Source organism: Hylobates moloch, unplaced genomic scaffold, assembly GCF_009828535.3.
Source record: "Hylobates moloch isolate HMO894 unplaced genomic scaffold, HMol_V3 SCAFFOLD_20, whole genome shotgun sequence".
Classification (NCBI taxonomy): domain Eukaryota; kingdom Metazoa; phylum Chordata; class Mammalia; order Primates; family Hylobatidae; genus Hylobates; species Hylobates moloch.
Window position 1 is genome coordinate 25,580,519 of NW_026652295.1, and position 25,198 is coordinate 25,605,716.

Sequence of the window (25,198 nt, forward strand, 5' to 3'; positions counted from 1 at the left end):
GCCACTGCACTCCAGCCTGGATGAAACAGCAAAACTCCGTCTCAACAACAACAAAAAAAGTTATGGTGATGTTTCTATGTTGCTCACTAAGCGATACTCTACCTACCTTTTAATATTTTCGTAATATTCAGAAACACATTTTAGGTCTATTGGAAACAATACTTGCAAGCTCTCGAGTAAACATTTATATTGTTACCCCACATTACCTTTTGTTGACCAAAGTTTTGTCACCAAGACAAAATCAGCAGCGTGCACGCCGCCTGGACTTAGGTCTGTGATCCTACTTAGGCAGATGTGTTGCGCTCACGGATTCGCCTATTTAAGGCCCGCCGCCTGGGTGCGAGCTTTCTTTGTTCTTAGCCCTTCCCGCCATTTTGAAAAGGGTAACTTGCAGTCTCTCCGTTTCCCACTTCTGTAGTCCTTGAGAACCTTACGAACACTTCAAGCTTAAACTGAAAGGGGAAGGCCCACGGGAATTATATAAACTGTGCCAACCCAGCTTACTCACTGATACCTAATGTGTTAAGGTGTCACAAAAAACTAAACATATTCCACATACCAACTACCCACAAGCAGGAAACACTAGCTTTAAGTACTTCATGCCCAAATCCTAAACATGCGAGATTAACTATGAGTAGTTAAACATTACCTGCAAATCAACACACGTGCACAGTAACTACTCAGCAAAAGCCTGGAACAAAGCAGGATAACAAGATGTCCGCTCTTTTACGAAAAAAGTGGGCGGCCCTGAAAAGGGCCTTTGGTTGAATACGAAAACAAAGTGGAGCAAGAAGGAGGCTTAGCCACCAAAGCCGTAAAGAGTGCGCCCCTGTCGCTTCAGCGCGTAAACCACATCCATTGCTGTCACAGTCTTGCGTTTAGCGTGCTCTGTGTAAGTAACAGCGTCACGAATCACGTTCTCCAGGAACACCTTCAGAACGCCGCGAGTCTCTTCATAGATAAGGCCAGAAATTCGCTTAACACCGCCGCGACGAGCAAGGCGCCGGATAGCTGGCTTAGTGATGCCCTGAATATTGTCGCGCAAAACCTTGCGGTGACGCTTGGCGCCTCCTTTACCCAAACCTTTTCCACCCTTACCACGGCCAGACATAATTAACCAGCTCTCTAAAGCAGCTTAAGAAACCTAAACGCCAAAGCAAAGCAACGCCTTTATATGCAGAGAATTCGGACCTAATTGAAGACTGAAAGCGCGCATACGGGAACTTTGGTCCTGCTTCTCGGCCCCACCCTACATAGCCCAGATCTGGATGACGTCACCAACGACTCCAGCGTTTGGCATCTGAGCGCCCGCTCCGCGGAGGCGTCTCTCGCAATTGCTGGGAAATAGGCATAGCAGTTTTAAGGCTGTTTTAACAACCAAATCAAATGGAAGAAATTAACATGTTTAAATTATTATCAATTGTTGCTTCAGTTGCTTTAGGACGATTGGAGAGGAGCCTCGGTCCACAAGACCGGAAGCCTGAGGAGTAGTTTGTCCCCAAGGTCACAGTGACTGGCATTTCTGCTGCCTGCTGTAAAGCACATGCGGACTGAAACCCCCCTTCGGAAGTGTTTGAAAACTGCAAGATTTCACCCTCTCCATCACCAAGCCAAGGGAAACATAACCGAAAGGGTTTTCTTCCCGATGGCGAAGGCATGGTAGTTCGTGATTCGTGGTAGAATTATCGCCCTCCGCGCGGAGGCCTGATTCTATTCCCAGTTTGTTCTCTTCTTTCTCTGCTTATTAAAATTTGTAATTGTCATTTAAATATCTAACTGCCCCTCACAACTGCACCCAGTGTGTAGGTTTCGGGTGGGGTTTTTTTTTCCCTTTTTTTGTTTTATTGAGAGAGGGTCTCACTATGTTGCCTGCCTTGATCTTCCAAAGTGCAGTGACTACAGGCGTGAGCTACTGCGCCTGGCCCACTAGTGTACTGATACTTACTTTTCTATCCCTAGTTTTGTTTTCTGTTTGATTCTGGTAGATGCCTTTTTCCAAAGTGAGTTGGCAAGCTGTGGTAGCCAAAGTATTAAGTAGGCAACTGCTCGTAGGCTTTTTCTTAAATTATGAGGTAGTCTGAACGCATCGCCTGTAAGTAGTTAAGAGTACTGTGAGACAACTTCCTCGACGAAGCAGCAGAGTGGCGCAGCGGAAGCGTGCTGGGCCCATAACCCAGAGGTCGATGGATCGAAACCATCCTCTGCTAGTCCTTTCTTTTTTTCCCCTGTCTATTTTCCTGAGGATCCCTTTTTTTTTAAGTTACAGTTTTTTAGGTTAAACAATGAAGAAAACGAAATGAAGCCGAGTTTTTTTTTTTATTTCCAGAATTACAAGCATTTCCGGGAAATAATGTGAAACTACAATCTCTGCATGTACAATTTTGATTTTCATAGACACTCAAGTGTCATTAATCAATATTTCATCTCTAAACAAAGCAAATTCATCTTGTTGCCAAAGTGGCTATGCCACTGTTGCAGCCAGTTATGACAGTTGTTAAGTTAACCTGCCAAGCAAGGAGAATGCTTCCATAAACTGAGTGCCAAGGGCGGGGTGGGAGCCCAGGAAAGGAGTTTTATATCTTTTGATACATAATTCAGAAAGCACTATTTGCTAAGTAGTTAAGGCAATTGACTAGGAATCCGTAAATCCCCACACAGATTCTTTGCACCTACAAGGATCTTAATCTCGGAAAATGAGTTGCATTTTGAGGTGGGTGTGGAGTCTTCATAGCAGTGATTGAACTCTGACCTGAGAAAAACATTTTTACGGACCCTACTGGTAAATGTGTCTCTACTCTCTACCGTCCTTTAATATCTCAAATAGAACTATTCGCTGTGCTTAGTTTTTAAACATATGTGTGGACTGTTTTATGCTTCTCTCTCTCAGAAAGGATTCCTATTCAGGTATTTATGTGTCACATACTGTATTAGGAACTAAGAAAAAAAAAACAACCTTAAGTAGTCTACAGTCTAGATATGCTTTTGTCGTTTTTGTTTTTTGTTTTTTGTTTGTTTGTTTTTGAGATGGAGTCTCGCTCTTGTTGCCCAGGCTGGAGTGCAGTGGCGTAATCTTGGCTCATTGCAACCTCCACCTCCTGGACTCAAGAGATTCTCCTGCCTAAGCCTCCCAAGTAGCTGGGATTACAGGTGCCTGCCATCACACTCAGCTAATTTTTGTATTTTTAATAAAGACAGGGTTTTACCATGTTGACCAAGCTAGTCTTGAACTCCTAACCTCAGGCAATCCGCCGGCCTCGGCCTCCCAAACTGCTGGGATACAGGCTTGAGCCACCGCGCCTGGTCCATATGCTTTTAAACAAGTAAATACGTAGAGTGCAATACAGTAGTTCTGTGAAAGGATTGTACACCAAGTGCACTGGGAATAAGGAGAATAGTGCTTGTAATCCCATGACCACCCACTAATTCAGTAATTCACCGGAAGTAATCACATGACTCACCATACTCTCAGTTAAGATTTATTATATCTATTGACCATTTTTTGTTTGGGTTAAAGGACATGTTTTAAAAATAAAAACAAAAAAGATTCATTATAGCACAGGATACAATGCAAGAAAAGCAGAAAAATATATATATATACACAGGTGAATGTGGCTGTTACTATAGGACTGAATGAAGGAGGATGAACGCATAAATGAAGACAAAGACAAAAGGATTTGTTTAAAAGAAGGGGTCGGGGTCTCCTAGCTTCTGGAGAACAAGGGCCCTGAGCTTCTACAGCCTTTGGTATTTATTAGGTAGAGTGAACAGGGAGGAAGGGGTAACTGTCTGTCAGCTACTGGATTTATCACAGGCTCACATGATTGCTTTCTTTGTTCAACAGACTCCAGATGTTCCTATAGATAACCTTAAGGAACACGGTGCCTGGGACACGATTGCCCTCAGCATTCCTTCTGGTGGCAGATGCACTTGTCAGTTTGCCAACATCCTGCTTTCATGAGAACAGTTTGCTGTTTGCTCATATAGCCTCCAGTGGTATATTGAGTTGGTCACGTCCCTCATTCCTTTGGCCTCCAACATCTCCCCGTTTTTGTTTTTGCATTAATTGAATAAAGGCAATTCCAGGCTGTGCAGCTTTCAATTGCCAGTTGGTGGTCCAGCCGATTTTATAGACTATAAACAGAAAATAGAGACACAAGAACATTATTCCTATAATTATAAAAGAGACATTGAGGTGCTGTTTAAAGTAGGTCCAAGAGTTAAGCTTCTCTAAACCTTGCTGGAATTAGGTCCAAGCTTCTAAAGAGGGCTGATACTCTTAAGTTGGCCTATTCAAATCAAGAATTTTACTCTGTAAATCATTAATATCAAAAGTAACATTGGATGTAAAAGCCCCTGCAAATGGGCCTTTACAAGTCTCCGTGGATATTCACTTTGATTATATTACATAAATTAGTTACACAAATATCAGTATGGTTAAAATGACAATGCAATTGCTGCTGCAACTGCAAACGTTGTATTTGTTCTCCTAGCCACAGGACAGTAGTCTTTAACGTTGCCACCTCTGTTTGTATTTTGGTGTTAATTTTATTTTGAAGCTTCCGTGCCTGGTTGGCCATACGCGTCCAATTTTTCACATATTGAGCTGTTTGAATAGAGCTGTGCAGTGCTACTGAGGACACTACAACAGAGGTTATTAGTGTAACTAGGGAGACTGTAGCAAAAATTACCATGCCTAAGGCTCTACAAGCACAATGAGTGAGCTGAGTAAGAAGGAGTTGTACAAAATGTAAAACGGGGATAGCCACCCAAGGCTCAAACAAATTGACAGGAATCCATAGTCTGGGAATGCGACCCGGAATTACTAAGGTGGATATGTTGTGCGTTTGTATCGTGCTATGATTTATGCAGTGATACAGTTGACAGGAGTCACAAGTCAATTGGGTGACGTTTACCTGGAGTTGGTCCTTTTTAGCTGCCAGAAAGATACAAGGATTAAAAACACAAATTGTAAATTAAGTAGTAATATTTCTTACAAAGGTAACATTAAAACTGTGTTGAGTCCTATTACTATTATTGGATAATATCCTGACCCAGATGCTGCCATTCATAAATGGGAGTGCTAACTTCCATATTGACTGCTGAGTTGGGCCCCTCTTTCCTTGATGATGCCACTGAGGCAAAGGCGGACTAAAGCCTGTTCCATGCCAAGCAAGTTGCCTGGCAGATTAGGATTGAATCCCAATGCGATATAGCGAAGAAATGTTAAATGTTCACCACCAGTGGCAGCAAAGTTTGTGCCATGAGGTCTGATTCCCATGTCTCCCATCCAAATGACCACAGGGACCCCAGTCAATAATGTCTCCCATTAACATAGACTTGTCTAGCTAAGGGGCCAAGACACTGGATCCAAGGAGGGGGGTGAGAATTATTGAAGGGAGCCCATTCTGTATAATCAATACAATTTGGACGATGGGGCCGGGAGGGATTAGTAAATCCATCAGTAATATTAATAGAGCTAAGGCCTGATAGGTACATAATTTTTCCATGGTGACTCAACCATGCCTGGGATTGGACTGCAAGGCAACTGCCATTGAGCAATGTGTCCTTGGTGATGCATAAAGGGAGTCCCTCCAATGGGGCGGTGTAATTGATACTATTGTTCTGAGAGTCTAATTGTTCTGTGTCAGGGGGAGTTAGGGGTCCTGGGGTCCATGCTCCCTGATCATGATATACCTCAGGAGGAGTGTCACTCCAGAGTACAGGTCGCACTACTCAGGGGTTAGGAACATATACCCAACACGTTTTTGCTTCTACACAGGGGAAACAAACTGCACAGGACACTACAGCTAGCATGGCCAAGAACATCGAGTCAGGGGTTTTTGCCTGAGCCTGGCACTCCAGCATTTTCTCAGCTTTCTGCGTGGTTTTCTTGATCTGTCCCCATGTTATGAGGGTGGATGTCAATGTGACTCCAGTCGGCCCTCATTCCATCTTCGCATTCAGATTCAACTGGCCTATGGCTTGTACTGGGGGAACCGGGCCCATAGTTGCGATCCACGGATCCCTCCAGTCTCCCGTTCCATGGTTGCACATACCTGGAGGGCACCTACACAGTTTGTCCATCTCCTGTAAAAACACAAGCATACCCTCATCCCCACATCAGCAAATCCACTGGGCCTTTCCATTGTCCTTCTTCCGGGGATTTCCATAACACCTTTGGATAAACTTGCCTCTTTCCCTCTAACACTTGCCAATGTTGTTCTGCCGGAGTCTTACCATCCATACCAGGCATCAAAAAATTTAAAGTAAACAAGGCTAAATGTAATTTTGTTTAAGGTGGTAGCTGGTCTCCTATTCCCCCTTTTTTTCTCAACATACGCTGTAGTGTTTAATGTGCCCGCTCTATAATGTCTTGTCCTTGGGGACTGTAAGGAATTCCTGTCTTATGAGTGATTGCCCATAACTGTAAAAAATTTTGAAAAGCATGACTAACATAAGCAGGTCCATTGTCAGTTTTTAATTGTTTAGAGACCCCCATATGGGCGAATGACAACAAACAATGCCATTGGACATGGCCAGCAGTTCCCCCTGTTTGACATGTGGCATGTAACATATTGGAGTAGGTGTCTATAGTCACATGAACATAGCTAAGGTTGCCAAAGACTGCTGTATGTGCAACATCCATCTGCCAGATTTCATTTGGAGCCAAGCCTCGTGGGTCGCATCCTTCCACGGGTGCAACACCAGGGACATGCTGACAAGTGGGGCAGGCTTGCACAATAGCTTGAGCTTGGCTGCAAGGCAGATGAAACATATGAGTAAGGGCAGAGGTGTTTTTATGCAGTAATGCATGGGAAGCTTGGGCTTGTTGAAATACAGAACCAGTTAATTTATCTGCTTTATCATTATCTTGAGATAGTGGTCCAAGAAGTTGCGTGTGAGAGCAAATAGGAGCAGCAGGAGAGAGAATAGCTTGTTGAAGTCTTAGAAACAAATTAAGCAGCTCTGGTTCTAGGATGCCCTTAATAGTGGCAGTCTCAATGCAACTAGCTGCATTTACAACATAGGCTGAATCACAGACAATATTAATAGGAGATAAAGCCGTGAGCTCTAAAACCTGAATAACTGCCATTAACTCTGAGCATTGAGCTGAAACTCCAGAGATCTTTATTGTTTGAGTATGCTTAGTTGCATAAATAGCTGTGCGTCCTTTGTAAGAGACATCGGTAAAATATGTCTTTCCACCTGGAATGGGCTTGTGATGAGTAATTACAGGGAGGATAAAAGGGTGAACTTTATAAAATTGCAAAATCTTGTCCGATGGATAATGGTTATCTATTATTCCCACAAAATCTGCAAAAGCAATTTGCCATGCAGTTGACATTTCCCATGCTGCGACCTGTTGTTGGGAATCCAAGGGAGCAGTAATTTTATCAGGATCATATCCCGTAAGCATTTTTTATCTATGCCTACCTATTGTTATAAGTTGAGTAATTAAAGAAAGATAAACTTGCAAAGATTTCACTGTCTGATTGAATTTAAAAAAAAAAGCCATTATATTGGCCGGGCGCGGTGGCTCACGCTTGTGATCCCAGCACTTTGGGAGGCCGAGGCGGGCGGATCACGAGGTCAGGAGATCAAGACCACAGTGAAACCCCGTCTCTACTAAAAATACAAAAAAAAAATTAGCCGGGCGTGGTGGCGGGCGCCTGTAGTCCCAGCTACTCGGAGAGGCTGAGGCAGGAGAATGGCGTGAACCCGGGAGGCAGAGCTTGCAGTGAGCCGAGATTGCGCCACTGCACTCCAGCCTGGGTGACAGAGCGAGACTCCGTCTCAAAAAAAAAAAAAAAAAAAGCCATTATATTACCATTACAGATTTGTCTATGAATTGGCCTAAAAATCCTGATGGAGAATGGGGGGTAGGAAGAATAAACAAAAGCAAAGGCTTTTGTGGCTGTAGCCGGGAGGCATGTTGTTGCTGAAGGATCTGTTCTACAAGCTGTCACTCAGCTTCTGCCTCCTTAGTAAGTTGCCGAGGAGAATCTAATGAAGAATCTCTTTGGAGGGTTTGATAAATGTGTGTGAGTTGGCAGATGGCAATACCTAGCATCGGGCACAGCCAATTGATATCCCCTAATAATTGTTGGAAGTCATTCAGAGTTTGTACCCTGTCCCTACAAAGAGTTACTTTCTGAGGCCGAACACTTCTTCCAGTAACAATAATACCTAAGTACTGGTATGGGTAGGTTGTTTGCACCTTTTCAGGAGCTATTTTGAGATTCCATGCAGTCAAGGCTCGTTTTAGTTCCCTGAATAACTGATGTAACATTTGATCTGTAGGAGCGGCCAAAAGAATATCATCCATATAATGAATGATGTAGGCATTGGGAAATATATTGCGAGGCTCCTTTAAAGCTTTTCCTACAAAATGCGGACATAATAGGACTGTTGAGCATGCCTTGGGCTAAAACTTTTCACTGATAGCGAGAGACAGGCTCTCTTTGATTAATAGAAGGCACAGAGAAGGCAAATTGAGGCTTATCCTTTTTGTGTAATGGTATAGTAAAAAAAAAAAATCTTTAAGACCTATTACTACAAGAGGCCAATCTCTTGGAATGGCTGCTGGGGATGGCAGACCTTGCTGTAATGCAACCATTGGTTTAATCTGTGCATTAATAGCTCTCAAATCATGTAGCAGTCGCCATTTTCCTGACATTTTTGGATCACAAATACTGGTGAATACCAGGGGATGACTATTCTGTATGTTCTGCTTCCAATTGCTCTCTCACTAGCTGATGGAGTTGCATCAGTTTCTCCTGTGATAGGGGCCACTGATCCACCCACACAGGTTTGTCAGTCAGCCACTCTAGCGGCAAAGCAGTGAGTGGAGGAGAAATATCAATGACCCCCGCCAAAAATCCTGATAAACTAGCCCTTTTCTGTTTTGTCCAGTTACTGATATTGGATCAGGATTTCCCTGCAGGGGCTTTCCTAAGCCTTTTCCACTCTGAATCCCATTTTCTTTAACATTTTAAATCCTGGATTATCAATAGTTTCATTTTTAAGTCTCATATCCCATGCTGTCAGTAAATCTCGGCCCCATAGGTTAACAGCTATATTTGCGACATAAGGTTGAAAAGTACATGACTGTCCATGCGGTCTGAGACAGGATAAAATCTCAGCATTCCATTGAACACTTTGAGCTTTCCTAGTCCCACTAGGGATGTAGAAGTTGATTGCAGGGGTCAAGATGGTGGGCCAATAGTGTTTGGATATTACTGACATATCAGCTCCCGTATCCATAAGCCCATAGAACTTCTTTCCTTTAATTTGCACTGAACAGGTGGGTCGATTAAATGCTATGGGTTGTGATAGATAAATTTACTGCCTCATTGTACTTCCAAATCCTTGATTCCCTCGTTTTTCCTTTCATGGGGAAGCGTGCAACTTGCAGGGAATAAGCAATAGTTGAGCAGTATATTCTCCCAGTTCAAAAACCCAAAGATCTTGTGACATTACTACTACTTGAATTTCTCTTTCATAATCAGAGTCAACAACTCTGGGGACCATGGTAATGCCCTGTAAGTTAAGACGGCTTTTGCCCAAAATTAATCCCATATATCCTGTTGGCAAAAGTCCCCAAATACCAGTGGGAATCTTCGTGGGTTTGTCTCCTCCAACAGATGTAACCTGTTCTCTGACTGGGAGATCTAATCCTGTGCTTCTGGGTGTTCCTGGGGAGAGGGAATCAATGTTCTGGGAACCCATCCCTGAAACGGGGTTGTGGCCTGGATAGCGAATGCCCTCATTGTTTGAGGGGCCCGGATCCAGGCCGCCTTCTCGTTTCCTGACGGGGGTGCTATTCTGATGAAATTTTGAGCGGCATTGATTAACCCAATGATTTCCTTTATTACGAGTGAAAAGTCCTGGTGTTTTTTCTGTCGGGGAGAACTGCATTATAAGATCCTCTCTGCCCAGAGGTCTGACGGCATTCTTTTTTGAAATGTCCAATTTTTCCACAATTATAACATTTTCCTACTTTAGGGCTTGATCCTTGGCCCTTTCTAGATTTGTTTACTACTAAATTAGCCATTACTTGAGCCAACATTGTAGAACGATGGAGTTCAGTTCCCACATCCTGACAGGCTTTGAGAAAATTTCCTAAGATCTTTGTACACCTCACAGGTGCCAGAGCACGTTTACAATCTGTATTTACATTTTCAAAAGCTAGAGTCAAAGTAAGCACTGCTGCAGCAGTGGTATGAGGAATCTGATGCCTCATTGCCTCTTGTAATCGTACAACAAAATGTGCATAGGACTCCTGCGACCCTTGCGTAACTTGTAGAAAAGATTGTACTGGGATTCTTTGCTCTGGAATGGTGTCCCAGGCGCGTTTAGCGGCCAAGGCAGACTGCTTGTAAGCAGCGCCTGGGAGTGTCAATTGTTTCAGCAGATCTGAATAAGGGCCATTACACAGTTGCATATCCTCTGTAATGTCCCCATGTCCGGCAGCAAGATTCTGTCTAGCCTGATCAGCACACAGTTCTAGCCACTTTAAATTCCATGTCAGATATGCACTAGCAGACAAACAAGCGCGAGCCAAATGCTTTATATCAAAGGGTGGAAGGCACATAGCACCGAGTACAGATTCTAGCAATCCTAAAGTAAATGGGCTCTGTATTCCATTATTAACTACACTAGCTTTTAATTCCTTCAACAACTTAAACTCTACCGGGGTGTGTTCATAAGTAAACTGCTGTGGATTATTCTGATTGGGCCTTACGGAAATAGGAAAAGCGCAAGGTCCTAGGGGCTCTCCAGCTATGGCAGCAGCACAAAGAATTCTTTGTATTGGGGTCTCTTTCTGCTACTGAAGGAGGCAATACAGACGTTTCTGCTATTGGGGGGACAGTACCGGCCAATTTTCATCCTTTCCTGTTTATCTTTTTTTTTTTGAGACAGTCTCGCTCCGTCGCCTAGGCTGGAGTGCAGTGGCACGATCTCAGCTCACTGCAAGCTCCGCCTCCCAGGTTCACGCCATTCTCCTGCCTCAGCCTCCCGAGTAGCTGGGACTACAGGCGCCCACCACCACGCCTGGCTAATTTCCTTGCATTTTTAGTAGAGACGGAGTTTCACTGTGTTAGCCAGGATGGTCTCAATCCCCTGACCTCATGATCCGCCCGCCTCGGCCTCCCAAAGTGCTGGGATTACAGGCGTGAGCCACCGTGCCTGGCCTCCTGTTTATCATTTTCAATGCATGCTGTGGGTAGGACAAAAGATTCCTTCAATTTTTGAGATTCAGAACATGGCTCCTGTGGTCCAGCAGAATAAGAAGGGAACAATGGCAGAAGGACAGTACAGACTAAACCCCAAACAGAGAAAACAGAAGGATCAACTTTGAGAACTTTTTGATGAGCCCGTTTTAATCCTTCTCCTACTGGGTTCCAGTTTTCCACATTGAGGGTGCCTGTCTGTGGAAACCATGGGTTATGCATAATAAACTCCTGCAGAAGCTTAGTGTTTGAGAGCTAACCTGAGCATTAAGCAACTGCACATAATGTTGCTCCTCCATAGACAAATTCTGCCCCATGTTACCTTGATTCAGAAACTTCCCACTCCCAGTACCTCCTCAGGGCACTGACTTTATATACTCTGCTGGCTGATTCGTCCTGGGGTTCATCTGATCAGTTTCACTTTCTCTGCTCCAGTAGACCTTCTTCATTCAAGTCTCTGTTTGGGCACCACTCGTGGCTGTTACTGTAGGACTGAACGAAGGAGGACAAACGCAGAAATGAACACAAAGACAAAAGAATTTGTTTAAAAGAAGGGGTTGGGGGCTCCTTGCTTCTAGAGAACAAGGGCCCTGAGCTTCTACAGCCCTTCGTATTTATTAGGTGGAGTGAACAGGGAGGAAGGGGTAACTGTCCATCAGCTACTTGATTTATCACAGGCTCACATAATTGCTTTCTTTGTTCAACAGACTCCAGATGTTCCTATAGATAACCTTAAGGAACACGGTGCCTGGGACGTGATTGCCCTCAGCATTCCTTCTGGTGACAGATGCAGTTGTCAGTTTGCCAACATCCTGCTTTCATGAGAACAGTTTGCTGTTTGCTCATATAGCCTCCAGTGGTATATTGAGTTGGTCACGTCCCTCATTCCTTTGGCCTCCAACAGGTGAAGGCTAAAGAAGGCTTTCTCATCCAACGTCTTCATTGAGGATAGGAAAGCGCTTTCTCTCCAATTGTGAACTGCACGCATGTGCTTGCATAGCAAAGTCCACTTGGGCATTAGAGTCAAAGTTGTTAAGGGGAGCTAGTCATAGCTACCATGTGGCCAGCCATGTGGAACCAGACACCAGGTGCACATCATGAATCATCATACTTACTTTAAATATGCTGACAACCTAGTCCATAGTGACTCACTACTTGAGATATATAGAATAACATTATTACCCAGTAAGTATGTGAACATTCTGATATTTTAGTAAGGGTCATCACCATGGCACTTATCTACAGGGATAAATGAAAACTAAAACAGGGTTGCTGCATTAATTTTGCCCTGGCAATTGTCTGATTCTGAAATGGTGGCAGGTTTTGAGCCAAAACTTGAATGAGTAAGAACTTGCAATATAGCCGAGAAGAGCACCCTAGCAAAAAGAAATAAATACAAGGAAGCATAATAGTTAAAGGTTTTTAAGGAACTACAAGTAATTCAGTGTGATGAAGTATGGAGGTGAGGTCATGTGAGGGAGAGGGATTTGGAGAGAAAAGTGGCTGTGTTCTGATCACCTCCTGTGCACCTCTTGAAAGACAATAAATTCTCCTGTCCTAAATAGTAAGAAGGCTGGACACATGACACTCATCACTGGATAAATGAGACTGGCAGAAATTTATTAGTCATATATACTCACAGCCTGGAAAAAAGAGGGCACTGCACACCGTGCAAGGCCACAGAAGGTTTGCACTCAGGAGCAGAATGAACCATTAGGGGCTGTGAGAGGTAGGCTTTGTAGTCATCAGAGGGTTGGGTGACTCCTGGTTCCCTCCAGAGAATGTAGTTGGCTTGCTTTAACAGTTTTAGGGACTGGCAGTGAGACGAAACCAATTAGGTTGAGGCCTGAGTGAGATGCAGCTGGTCTGTCAGATAAGGGAACTGGACAAGTAGGGAAACTTTCCTGCTTGTGGGAGTCATAGCTATCAAGACAGGGGAACTTGTGGATAAGCATTTTTGGGGAGCTCTGTGAGGGTCAAAAATCTCAAGGCAGTAGTTGAAATTTTAGGTCTTACAATACCTAAAATTGGTCTGGAGTTATGGCAGAACAAAAAGGGAAAGAACAGGTCATAAGGGGGTGAGTATACAAGGCAAACACTTGGATTTTATTTTTCAGTGGGCAATAGGAAACCACTGACCAATTGTGAACAAAGAATATTATTCCAGTTCTCTCCTGAGAAAAAAAAGTCTCTGTCCCATTCCAGGAGGTACAGCAATCAATCAATCAATAAGGGGGGAAATAAAGGAAAAAAGTCTTCAAAGTTTTGATGTTTATGATCTGGTCCTTGATTGGTTTCTTTTTCAGCAAGTCAATTCTTTTCTAACTTGGGAGAGGGAAAGTTTGGGACTGTATGTATTTATTTAAGTCTGACCACTCCACACTAGTCATCTCCACTTGAATGTTCAATACACAACTTGAAGTAAATCCTGAAACAGATTCTAGATCCCCACCACATGCATATACACTCCACCCTCAAAGTTCTCTTTCTGAAGTCATTCCTGTCTCAGTAAATGCAAACTGTGTTGTTACAGCAAAAGAAACTGGAGATACATATGACTTTTCTCTTTATTTCACACCAATTTTATCACAAACCCTTTAAAACATACCCAGAATTCAACCACTCCTCAATACTTCTACAAACACTGCCCATAATGGTTTATGGGTCATCCAAACATTGTAATAGCCTCTCAATCTTCTCCAGGAAGGAGGAAGAGAGAAAGAGAGCAACAAAGATTTTTGCAGAATAGAAGAATATTGTTAAATAATTATCACATTGGCCAGGCGTGGTGGCTCACGCGTGTAATCCCAGTACTTTGGGAGGTCGAGGTGGGAGGATCAACTCAGGTCAGGAGTTCAAGACCAAGCTGGCCAACATAGTGAAACCCCGTCTCTACTAAAAATACAAAAATTAGCCGGGCATGGTGGTGGGCGCCTGTAGTCCCAGCTACTTGGGAGGCTGAGGCAGGAGAACCGCTTGAACCTGGGAGGTGGAGGTTTCGGTGAGCCGAGATGGTGCCACTGCACTCCAGCCTGGGCTACAGAGTGAGACTCTGTCTCTTTTTTTTTTTTTTGAGACGGAGTCTTGCTCTTTCGCCCAGGCCAGAGTGCAGTGGCGCGATCTCGGCTCACTGCAAGCTCCGCCTCCCAGGTTCACGCCATCCTCCTGCCTCAGCCCCCCAAGTAGCTGGGACTACAGGCACCCGCCACGGCGCCCGGCTAATTTTTTTTTGTATTTTTAGTAGAGACGGGGTTTCACCGTGTTAGCCAGGGTGGTCTCGATCTCCTGACCTCGTGATCCGCCCGCCTCGGCCTCCCAAAGTGCTGGGATTACAGGCGTGAGCCACGGCGCCCGGCCTACTCTGTCTCAAAAATAATAATAATAATAATAATAATTCTCACATTGAAGATGTGAGAATTATTCAAAAAGTAAGTTTATTCAAAAGTAAGTGAGAAATTCGGCATATTTTTATTGAGCTCCTACTATTTGTCAGATATTATTCTATGGATAGGGAAAGAAAGACTACGTAAAAGGCCCAATTTCTATGCACCAGAAGCCGCTACATTTGCTAACCAAGAGAAACCAAGACTTACCACAAATGAGCCAGGAGAGCCATTATTCCCAATATCTGGGGTTTAGGAAAATTAAGGAAATATCTTATATGTAGACTGTTGACATTATCTTCAAATGAAGTACTTGACTTCACAGAGATTCACTGACAGGCTTGAAAGAAGCCACCCAAAATAGAACTTTATATGCCATGATGGGGCCAAGAGCGCTACGGAACATTATAAATTCTATAAATATCTTCCCCATAGTATGATGCTAATGCATTACATTTTCGTGTTGATTCATCTATTACATGTAAAAATTGTTAATAATAAAAATTTTTGCATTTTTATTTCGTGTTCCTTCACTTCTTAATATATGGGAACTTCAAAAACTGGTAATGGCTCTAGTCCGCTCGACACTCCTGAGAAACCCCAAGGAAAGTATTTTCTTTCCTTTCGAAACAGAACCATACCAAGAAAAGTGCTCTGATATCATATTATCACAATCAGAGAAAGTACCAGAACAGCATGGGGAGGGGGTAATTGTCTCCAGGGTCTGCAGATATCCATGCAGGATGGCGAGAAAGACCACGATGCAGATGTTGCCTTGTGGTAAAACTGCCTTCCAGGTGCAGTTTTCTTAACAACTATCTGGGCAGACCCTGCAAGAACCTAGTCTGTAAATGGTGAATGTGGATGAGCATCATAGGGAAGAAACCTTGAGTAAGTTTATTTTAACATATCCTTCGATGCAGACAATATGCAGAATTTTATCATCTTTTAGATGCCATAAACTCCACTTCTTCTGCCTTGGGAGTCAGAACAAACGACTTTTCTCTCCAAGGAGTAGTCATATTACCACAAGACTAAAATAATTGTCGATCCCAACCGTTTATAAATCCCGATTCTGTGGCCCCAAAATATCCCACGTAATCTAAAGTTTTCATTTTCTCATTGGCGAAAACACGGGCGCTGCGGATGCCAACACGGGGGGTGGGGGGTGGGGGGTGGGGGGTGGGGGTGTGGGGGAAGCTCGTTTTATTTTCTAAGTATTGCAGCAAGGAAGAAGCTGCGAGGGACCACGTGGCCTAATGGATAAGGCGTCTGACTTCGGATCAGAAGATTGAGGGTTCGAATCCCTTCGTGGTTAGGCAGGGGTTTGTTTTGGGGCCTGAAAATTTTATTACCCATTTCATTCCAAGAAAAAAATAAAAAATCATCAGCTCTCTGGGTTTTCTGAATTCTTTTTTTTTCTTCCATCTCCTCTCCTTTAAAGGGAAGAAGGAGACATTCACAAAGGCCTTAGGAGAACAAGTGACAGAGTGAAGAAAGACTGGAAAGTCAAAACTGAAATACAGCCATCTAGTATTTTGGAGCTGTCAGGTTCTCCCCACGTTTGGATTTTAAGCACCTGCGTTTCGGTTTTGTAGGCTTAGATTCAATTCAAGGATTGAATTCCCTGAAAAAAAGGAATTCAGATCTATAAGCCAAGCTTTCTCAAACTGTAGCGTCTCAGACTAATGCCAGGCCCCAATGGCTAGCACAGTAGAAAACCTGTTGCTTCTTCTGATTTAGCACTAGGCCAAAAGCTCTTCACATTTCTTTTTTAGTCTACGACCGCGCGTGTACTAAGGAGTTTTGGCAGCTGCTGAAGCCTATGTTACTAGTTCTTACTCTCCATTTTAACTTTTTTGTTGTGGGTGTCTTGCCATCAAAAGGATGAGAATACCTAATATTGAATTTGATATTGCAAAGCAAAAATATAAAGGTAATTAAAGTAGCCCAACTGGTTACAGTGTGTGTGTGCAAACAGGAAAAGACAGGGAACACAGCTGTGCAAAATATATAAAAACACATTTTGTATTCCTAAATAACATTTTGTGTGCCTGAATTTAATAATAATTTAGGATTAAGGAAAAGTAATTTCCAATTGCTGACATCATGATGAAACATAAGACATCCAGATGAGATCATTGATTCAAATCACATGGAGTCCATAAGTGTGTTTCTAGATCAAAGCAAAGAATATTAAAACGAGTAATAATTACCTCTCCCTGTCCCCAGCTTCTTCCTTAGCTCTGTTTGATTCTGGTTTCCTCTAGTCATCTGTAGATTCCAAGTTGTATAAAAAACATGGGGATTGAGCACTGGTTTCCAGACTTTGAAATTTATTGGATTAGAAAGTGTCAATGTCCTAATGTCATGCAAAACCATGTTCTGCCTTCTTAATGGCAAAACCCACCATTTGCACTGAGCATCCTTTTATAAACTAGAAAAAGTATATAACCTCAAAAGAAGAGTAACCTTTTAAAATGAATACAGTGATACTTGAGAATTACATAGCCCACCTTTTTTCTTGATTCTAAGAACAGGAAAAAGCTTCCTCCTCTCTCTCTGACCAGTATGTAATCCTGTGTACCAGAGGATGAACAAGACTTTTTCCAGGGGCCCCACAGCCTCCCTCAAACATTTAATGAAAGTGGAAATTCTGATGCAAGAATATAAAAATTTGCATGTCATAACTCTTTCTCTCTTCTTTTTCTTTCTTTTTCTACTGCACTGATAGCAAAGAATACCAAAAGGAGGAGAGAGACATTCTAGACTGGGAAGTGCCAAAAGGGAGAAAACTGAAAAAGATAGGGAAATCTGTGGACATCCTGAGTCTTAAATGGTCACCGGAATTTAGGAGCTTGTCCCAAATCCACCAAATAAAAATATATGCACCCTTTGATGAATGTGTAAGCCTTTCTGCTTTGAGAGTGGGATTCAGAAAAAAAAAAAATATGAAAAACATCTTTTGGAGCTGGATTAAAAAAAAGCAATTGAAAGAAAATAAATCAAGAAGAAAGATTTCTAGATGTGTATCACAAACACTGGGAGTTGGGTCCAGTTGCACAGGGGATTAAGAGATTCATGAATTTAATAGAGTAGCCCCCCTTATTTACAGGAGTTATGTTCCAAGACCCCAGTGGATGCCTGAACCTTGGATAGTGCTGAACTCTATATACACCATGTTTTTTCCTATACATACACACATATGATAAAGTTTAATTTATAAATTAGGCATTTTAAGAGATTAACAATAATAAAACAATTATAACAATCTACGTACAGTAATAAAAGTTATATGAACGTGATCTCTCTGTCCCTCAAAATACTTTATTGTACATTACTCACCTATTTTCAGACCTCAGTTGACCATGGGTAACAAACCACAGAAAGTGAAACCTCGGATAGAAGAGGGACTACTGTAAATGTTCATGGAGCACCTACCCTGTGCCTGCTTCTCTCCCCAGCCACTCTGCTAGGCACTGGGATTCTAGAATATAGGATCTAGCAATCTAGGAACACGGTAACAAAAGTATACAAAAACCCATGTCCTTAAGAGGTTTGGAGTTGAAGGAAGAGAGGAGGAAGCAACACAGAAAACACAAAATGAATAAATAGATTATATAAGTAAATTGTACTTTATATTAGAAGAGATATATTCTGAAGGAGTTAAAAACTATGCCCCTCTGGCATAGTGACTATTTTGAATTAAAGGCACTTGAAAAATAGCAGGTGCAAGAATATCACTCGGACTCTCATTCTGTTTCTTAAAAGCAGAAGATTAAATTCCTCTGTGAAATAAGTCCTCCCTAAACTAGAATGAAAGTATCATTCATTCTAGTTTCTAGGGTAACTGAGGCTGAGGGAAATCTGTGTAAACAAATCTTGTTAAATGAGCCTTTATCCTCTCAGCCACTTTTCTACCCAAGTAACTACCCAAGCCCAAGCCCCTTTGCCTTGTCACATTTACGTAGTTTACCACTTTCTGTCTAATTCAGCATGTAAGTGTTCCACTCACACTGCACTGTAGTATCTTCATTTTCCAATGAAGGCTCTTGTGCCACAGAAAACTATTAAATGAATTTGTATGGTCTTTTTGTATTAATCTGCCTTACATCAATTTAATTCTCAGGTTCAGCTGGAGAAATTGTAATAAGAATAGAGGTAAAATTTTGCCCCCACTACAGTTCAAAAACGTAAAGATTATATTATATATTTTTAAGACATAAGGTCTCACTTTGTCACCCAGGCTGGAATGCAGTGGTGCAATCATGGCTCACTGCAGCCTCAACCACCAGTCCTCCCGCCTCAGCCTCCCAAGTAACTAGAACTACAGGTGTGTGCCACCACATCCAGCTAATTTATTTTTTGTAGAGACAGGGTCTCGCTATGTTGCTCAGGCTTATCTTGAACTCCTGGCCTCAAGCAATCCTCCTGCCTCAATTCCCAAAGTACTGGGTTACAGATGTGAGCCACCATGTCCAGCCAAAACCATAAAGATTTTTATTATGACTTGCAAGGAGCAAAGACTATGTGTTTCAGTCAGCTATTGCTCCATTAAAACACACACACACACAAATGCTTAAAAACATATAACAATAAGCATCTGTGTGTGTCAGTTGAAGGTCAACAGCTCTAGGCCAAATTATATGAATGACTGTACCTTAAGATGTAAGTACACTTCAGCTTACCTCCTTTGCGCTTCACAGTAGGAACTCTAGTTAGTTCAAAGCATGTTCTTTCTGGGGCCAAGGGTGAAACAGCAGCTACCCAAGAGAAAATTTATCTCGTGAAGATGGCAGAGGTGCATATGGACACCCAACTATGCAGGCATATTCAAAGGCCCTAATTGACTCTTGCCTGCTAACATCACATTGACCAAAGTCATTGTCATGCCCAAGGCCAAAGTCAAAGTGATATGGAAATACACCACATCTCTTTGGGAAGAATTGCAGAGTTGTTAGACAAAGGGCTTAGATATGGAAAGAAATGAAGAATTTACCAAACTTACAAATAAACCTATATCTTGAGGAAGAGAAAAACAGCCCCAGTAGCCAGAATTGGTCTGACATTAACAGCTAGGGCTCGGAGTTGCTAGGAGCTGGTCTGGCTCTCACAGCAAAGCTCTGGTCAACTCCTATTGGATATAACCAATCTCAAAAAACACCAATAGGCAAGGACATTTTGTGGCCATTATGACTTGAGATAAAAATAAGACAATTCATAATCAAGGTGAGTAAAAATAAGAAACAAGGACATCGTCAAATAACAAAAGTAACCAAACATCTCCTTTCTGGCTAATATGACTACTGCTTCTTTACCAGTTATAGCGAGAATCCTGCTTTATCCTGTTTGTTTGTTTGTTTGTTTGTTTGTTTTTGAGACAGAATCTCACTCTGTCACCCAGGCCAGAGTGCAGTGACGCAATCTAGGGTTACTGCAACTTCCTGGATTCAAGCAATCTAGGCTCACCCACCTCCTAGGTTCAAGCAATTCTTGTGCCTCAACCTCCTGAGTAGCTGGAATTACAGGCATGTGCCACCAAAACCCAGCTAATTTTTGTATGTTTAGTAGAGACGGAGTTTCACCATGCAGGCTCAAACCCTGACCTCATGTGTCTGCCCGCCTCCGCCTCCCAAAGTGCTGGGATTATAGGCATGAGCCACCACACCCAGCCTATTCTCTCCCTTTCTAGATAAAAATTATTAGGATATACAATCACAAAATTATGGCCAGCTAATGGTTCACCATAGCATTTTGTCTCCCTCTTAGCAACAAACCAACAAATCCAATTTTGCTTGTCTACAGGTGTGTCTCTGGTGGTCTTTGTCAGGAATTTGCCAACAGTCTTGAATTCTGAAACATTAAACATCACAGACATAGAGGCAGCTAACTTTTATGTAACACCTCCCCTTTGTCCACCACTAAACGAGATGAAGGAGAGATGTGTTAAACGTGGAAGACAACAGAGCCTCTGATAAACCACATGAATAAAAAAAAGAAAGATTTTTTTTTTAAGTTGAAAAGTTTTGCATGGCATAAGCATAACCAATTTTTTGTGTTTTTTGTTTAGATATGGGATGTTTACATACGGGCCAAATGGCAGTTTTAAATATGTATTTAGCAAGTTTAGCAGTCTTTTTTGTGTGCGATTTTTATATAACATAAATTTTAATGGTCCTGTGGGCTTCATTATTTAGGAATGACATGGCATATGTAACCAATTCCTTTTTTCTTTCTTTCTTTCTCTCTCTTTTTTTTTGTCTTTGTTTTTGTTTTTGTTTTATTTTTTTATTTTTTATTTTTTTATTTTTTTTGAGACGGAGTCTCGGTCTGTCGCCCAGGCTGGAGTGCAATGGCGCAATCTCGGCTCACTGCAAGCTCCGCCTCCCGGGTTCACGCCATTCTCCTGCCTCAGCCTCTCCGAGTAGCTGGGACTACAGGCGCCCGCCACCACGCCCGGCTAATTTTTTGTATTTTTAGTAGAGACGGGGTTCCACCGTGGTCTCCATCTCCTGACCTCGTGATCCGCCCGCCTCGGCCTCCCAAAGTGCTGGGATTACAAGCGTGAGCCACCGCGCCCGGCTGTTTTTGTTTTTTTAAATGCGGGGAGGTTGGGGTTGTGGGGTGGGGGGCGGTCTTGATATATTGCTCAGGTTGGTCTCGAACTCCTGGACTCAAGTGATCCTCCAGTCTCAACCTTCCAAAGTGCAAGGATTACAGGCGTGTGACACTGCGCCAGGCCCAATTCCTTATGATTACACATTTATGATGAAAACTGCCAAAACAGCGAAACCAAAACTAAGAAGGAAGTGAGGACAGTGATGGTTCTTAACCCGGGAGACCCAAGGCACTTGCAAAACGACCACTAGACTCTACCCCCTAAAGATTTGGATTTAAGTGGGTCTAGGGGAGGGGAGGAGACATGAGCATTTTGAGAAATCTCCCCAGTTATGTATAATTAACAACCACCGGATCACAGCTAGATAAGGAGAAAGTCTAGGCGCTACTTAGGGGGTTAGCAAAAAATCAGAGGGTCGGAAATCAGTTTTCAACTACAACAGAGTCTTGCGGATCTGGAGCAGCGGTGGATACACCTCTGCCTGCGCGGAGGGAGCGGAGCTAAAATACTGTAATTTTTCGGTCCTTTATAAAATAGAATCAGTAATCATGTTACCGACAGAAGGTTGTTAGTGCCAGCACACGTTAGTGTGCTAATACCTACTGAAAAATACCTCTCTTAAAGGGAGCTAAAAACACCTAATTCTCAGTGAGCAAAAGGGGAGGTATACCAGATAATACCTCACTGAAGAAAACACCTAATTCTCAGTGAGCAAACGGGGAGGTATACCAGATAATACCTCACTGAAGGGGAACCTTTAAAAAAACATAAAGCGCCAGGTAGGAGGGAAAGCCGAGCGACGAGGATGGGATTCGAACCCACGCGTGCAGAGCACAATGGATTAGCAGTCCATCGCCTTAACCACTCGGCCACCTCGTCACATGCCCAAACCTCCCGCGATATATATAATGTTTCTTTTCTCAACAGTTTCATTTGGCAATTCCTATTCTTTTGTTAAATGTTTTCAGAGACGGAAATAATGGATAAATGGCCCTCTTACTCTCATAAAGGAAGAAAAACTAAAGAGGAGACTGGGAGGGAGGAATAGACCCTAATAAAGATGACAAAGTACACTTTCTAAGGGAAAAATAAGAGAAATTAAAAAGGAAAAACGAGTTAGTGACGGCTCCTGTTTTTTAAGTCAAATTGAATTTTGTCTTTTTTCTTAGGTCATGTATGTGAACGCCATCATTAAACCAGGTATGTCTATTGCTGCATTCCTGGACACTCCCCGGTAGGATTCCCAGAGGGATGCCTGCTATATGATGGCACTAACGCATCTGAGAAATAACCATTGTCTCTCCTAGAAGCCCAAGTGAGTGACTGGTAAAGTGTTGAAGTGATGGGTTACAGTCAAACTGTGATTGGTTCTGAGTGTCAGACCCTAGATTTTAGACTGTATCTTGAAGAATCGTGGGGCCATCTGAGGGATTTTTGTTTTGTTTTTGCTTATTTTGTACAAAGAAATGTGATGAAAATGATAGTGTTGTCATTTTTATTATGTTTGTATTTCATTTAAATTCTAAATTAAAAAAATAATTTTATTTTTATAGAGACAAGGTCTCACTATGTCACTATGTTGCCTAGGCTGGCTGGCCTCAAACTCCTAGGCTTAAGCGATCCACCCACCTTGGTTTACCCAAAGTGCTGGGATTACAGGCATGAGCCACCGTGTCCAACATTTCTTTGGTTGTTTCTGACTCATTTCATCACAATCAGAAAAGTCAATCTGATGCTAATGTTCTGTGAAATTAGGCACAACAGAAGAACCCCATGACCTAGCAGTGACTGCCTGGCCAATTCCTGACAATATGCAGGCCTAGTGAATAGGGTCAGACCAGTTCCTGGATACCAGGGGCTGTTTTCTCACCTATACCCAATAAAATTACAAAAACAATAATATTATGTATGTGTGTGTTTTGACATGATGTAGCATTAAAAAAATAAGGCCAGGCACAGTGGCTCACACCTGTAATCCCAGTACTTTGGGAGGCCAAGGCTGGAGGACCGCTTAGGCAACATGACGAGACCCCGACTCCACAAAATATACAAAAAATTAACCAGGTGTGGTGGCTGGTGCCTGTAGTCCCAGCTACTTGGAAGGCTGTGGTGAGAGGATCAGCTGAGCCTGGGAGGGCGAGGCTGCATCAAGCCTTAATCACACTACTGCACTCCAGCCTGGGTAACAGAGTGACAGAGTAAGACCCTGTCTCAAAAGCAAAGCAAAGCAATTAAGAATACGATCAAGATTCAAACTGTATGCCCTAAGGAGGTATCAAGGAATTACCTAACAAATATCACACATATTAGGTATCAAATCATCATCAAAACATAGCAGGCCAAGAAATGTACAAATTTTCATTTTTTTAAAGCTTCAGTTAGCAACAAATCCTAAAGTGTTCTGGAAAGAAAAAATATCGCTTGGTCTTGACTGTGTTTGGATTAGGAATTATAAAGCATGATAAACAAACCTGGACCTGAAGGGTTCATTGTTTCTTTGATTCATTCAGTCTTTTGATGAATATTTATTGAGCATTGCATATGTTCCAGGCATCGTTCTAAGAACAGATGTATATGCTACACACAAAATTCCCTGCCCTGGTGAAACCTAATTATGGGGAAATAAGCAATAAAACAACTTATAATGCAAAATATAGGCTGAGCACAGTGGCTCACGCCTATAATCATAACACTTTGGGAAGCCAAAGCAGGCAGATTCCTTGAACTCAGGAGTTCAAGACCAGCCTAGGCAACATGGTGAAACCCCATCTCAATAAAAAATACCAAAATTAGCTGGGCGTGGTGGTGCGCATCTGTAGTCCCAGCTACTCAGGAGGCTGAGGAGGGAGGATCGCTTGAACCCAGGAGGTCAACGTTCAGTGAGCCAAGATTGTGCCACTGCTCTCCAGCCTGGATGAAAAAGTGAGACCTTGTCTCACCAAAAAGAAAAAAAAAAAACAAAATACATAGTATGTCAGAGGATGGTATATGCATAGGAGTGAGTGGTGGCAAGCTAAATAGGGTGGTCAGGGAAAAATTAGCTCAGTGGTTCTCCATGCTGCATATTTGAATCCATAGGGAACTTTTGAGAAGGATTCATGTCAGGGCATTATCTGTATAGATTGTAATTCACTTGTTCAGTCATGATATTAAAAGAGAGCAGCAGTCAAGCTCTTCAATACTGGCTTGATTATAAAGGAAGATACACAAAGGAAAACTACTTTTAAAAGGGTGAGGGCAAGAGATAATTTTCCCAATTGAAAGGTACCAGGAATTGCTCCCAATACAGCACTTCCTGACCAAGCAACAGAAGGTGTCTGCAAAGTGTCAGTCATAGCATTAGACCAGCTCCAATTAGGGCTTATTCTGCCCTGAGGTCTCTAGAGTGTTTAACAGTGTGGTGGCCACATTTCCTGTGTAATCTCCTCCCTTTGAATGTTGGCTGGATGTAGTGACCTGCTCCTAACCTACAGAAAATAGAAAATGTGATAGGATATTACTTTCATGATATCTCATGTGGGATATGTGTCTGTTGTTTTAAGCTGCCAATTTGGGGGCAATTTGTTTTACAACAGATAACTAATACATTCAGGAAGGCCTGATCAGCCAGAGAGCAGTGGAGCCTATGGCTGAAAGGGAGTATAGTAGACAATGTAAAAATACAAGACATCATAGCCGTAAATTTGCCAAATCTGAGTTCAGATGCTAATCATTACATCATAGACCCTTTCCCTAAGATTCTCCTATTGAAAGACTTGTGTATAAGCTTGGTGTAAATCTATACATTATCTTTTTGAAAAAAGCCGTGACCAATAGATTAAAGAGCATTAACAAATGCCTGCTATTTATTAATAGAGGGTATGGTACGCTAAATAATGACCCCCAAAATAGGTCCACAACCAATCACCAGAACCTGTGAATATGTTACTTTATGTTACCTTAAGTGGTCAAAGGAATTTTGC

At 42.5% G+C, this 25,198-nt stretch overlaps 1 protein-coding gene, 1 long non-coding RNA gene and 3 other non-coding genes across 5 annotated transcripts; 2 read left to right on the plus strand and 3 right to left on the minus strand.

Moving 5' to 3' along the window:
* Positions 1 to 710: 710 nt before the first annotated feature.
* Positions 711 to 1,155, minus strand: LOC116459902 (histone H4). Its single transcript, XM_032140662.2, has one exon. It carries the CDS (start codon positions 1,109 to 1,111, stop codon positions 800 to 802), a length of 312 nt encoding a protein of 103 aa, XP_031996553.1. The 5' UTR covers positions 1,112 to 1,155; the 3' UTR covers positions 711 to 799.
* A 980-nt stretch (positions 1,156 to 2,135) lies between these two features.
* On the plus strand, positions 2,136 to 2,207 carry TRNAM-CAU (transfer RNA methionine (anticodon CAU)). Its single transcript has one exon. It is a non-coding gene; the product is annotated as a tRNA-Met (tRNA).
* Positions 2,208 to 4,040: 1,833 nt separating this feature from the next.
* LOC131382118 (uncharacterized) lies at positions 4,041 to 18,034 on the minus strand. Its single transcript, XR_009211292.1, has 3 exons — positions 17,963 to 18,034; positions 11,587 to 11,726; positions 4,041 to 4,131 (listed from the first exon to the last, which is right to left on the minus strand). It is a non-coding gene; the product is annotated as an uncharacterized LOC131382118 (long non-coding RNA).
* TRNAR-UCG (transfer RNA arginine (anticodon UCG)) lies at positions 15,863 to 15,935 on the plus strand. Its single transcript has one exon. It is a non-coding gene; the product is annotated as a tRNA-Arg (tRNA).
* Positions 18,035 to 22,033: 3,999 nt separating the features above from the next.
* Positions 22,034 to 22,115, minus strand: TRNAS-GCU (transfer RNA serine (anticodon GCU)). Its single transcript has one exon. It is a non-coding gene; the product is annotated as a tRNA-Ser (tRNA).
* Positions 22,116 to 25,198: the final 3,083 nt, after the last annotated feature.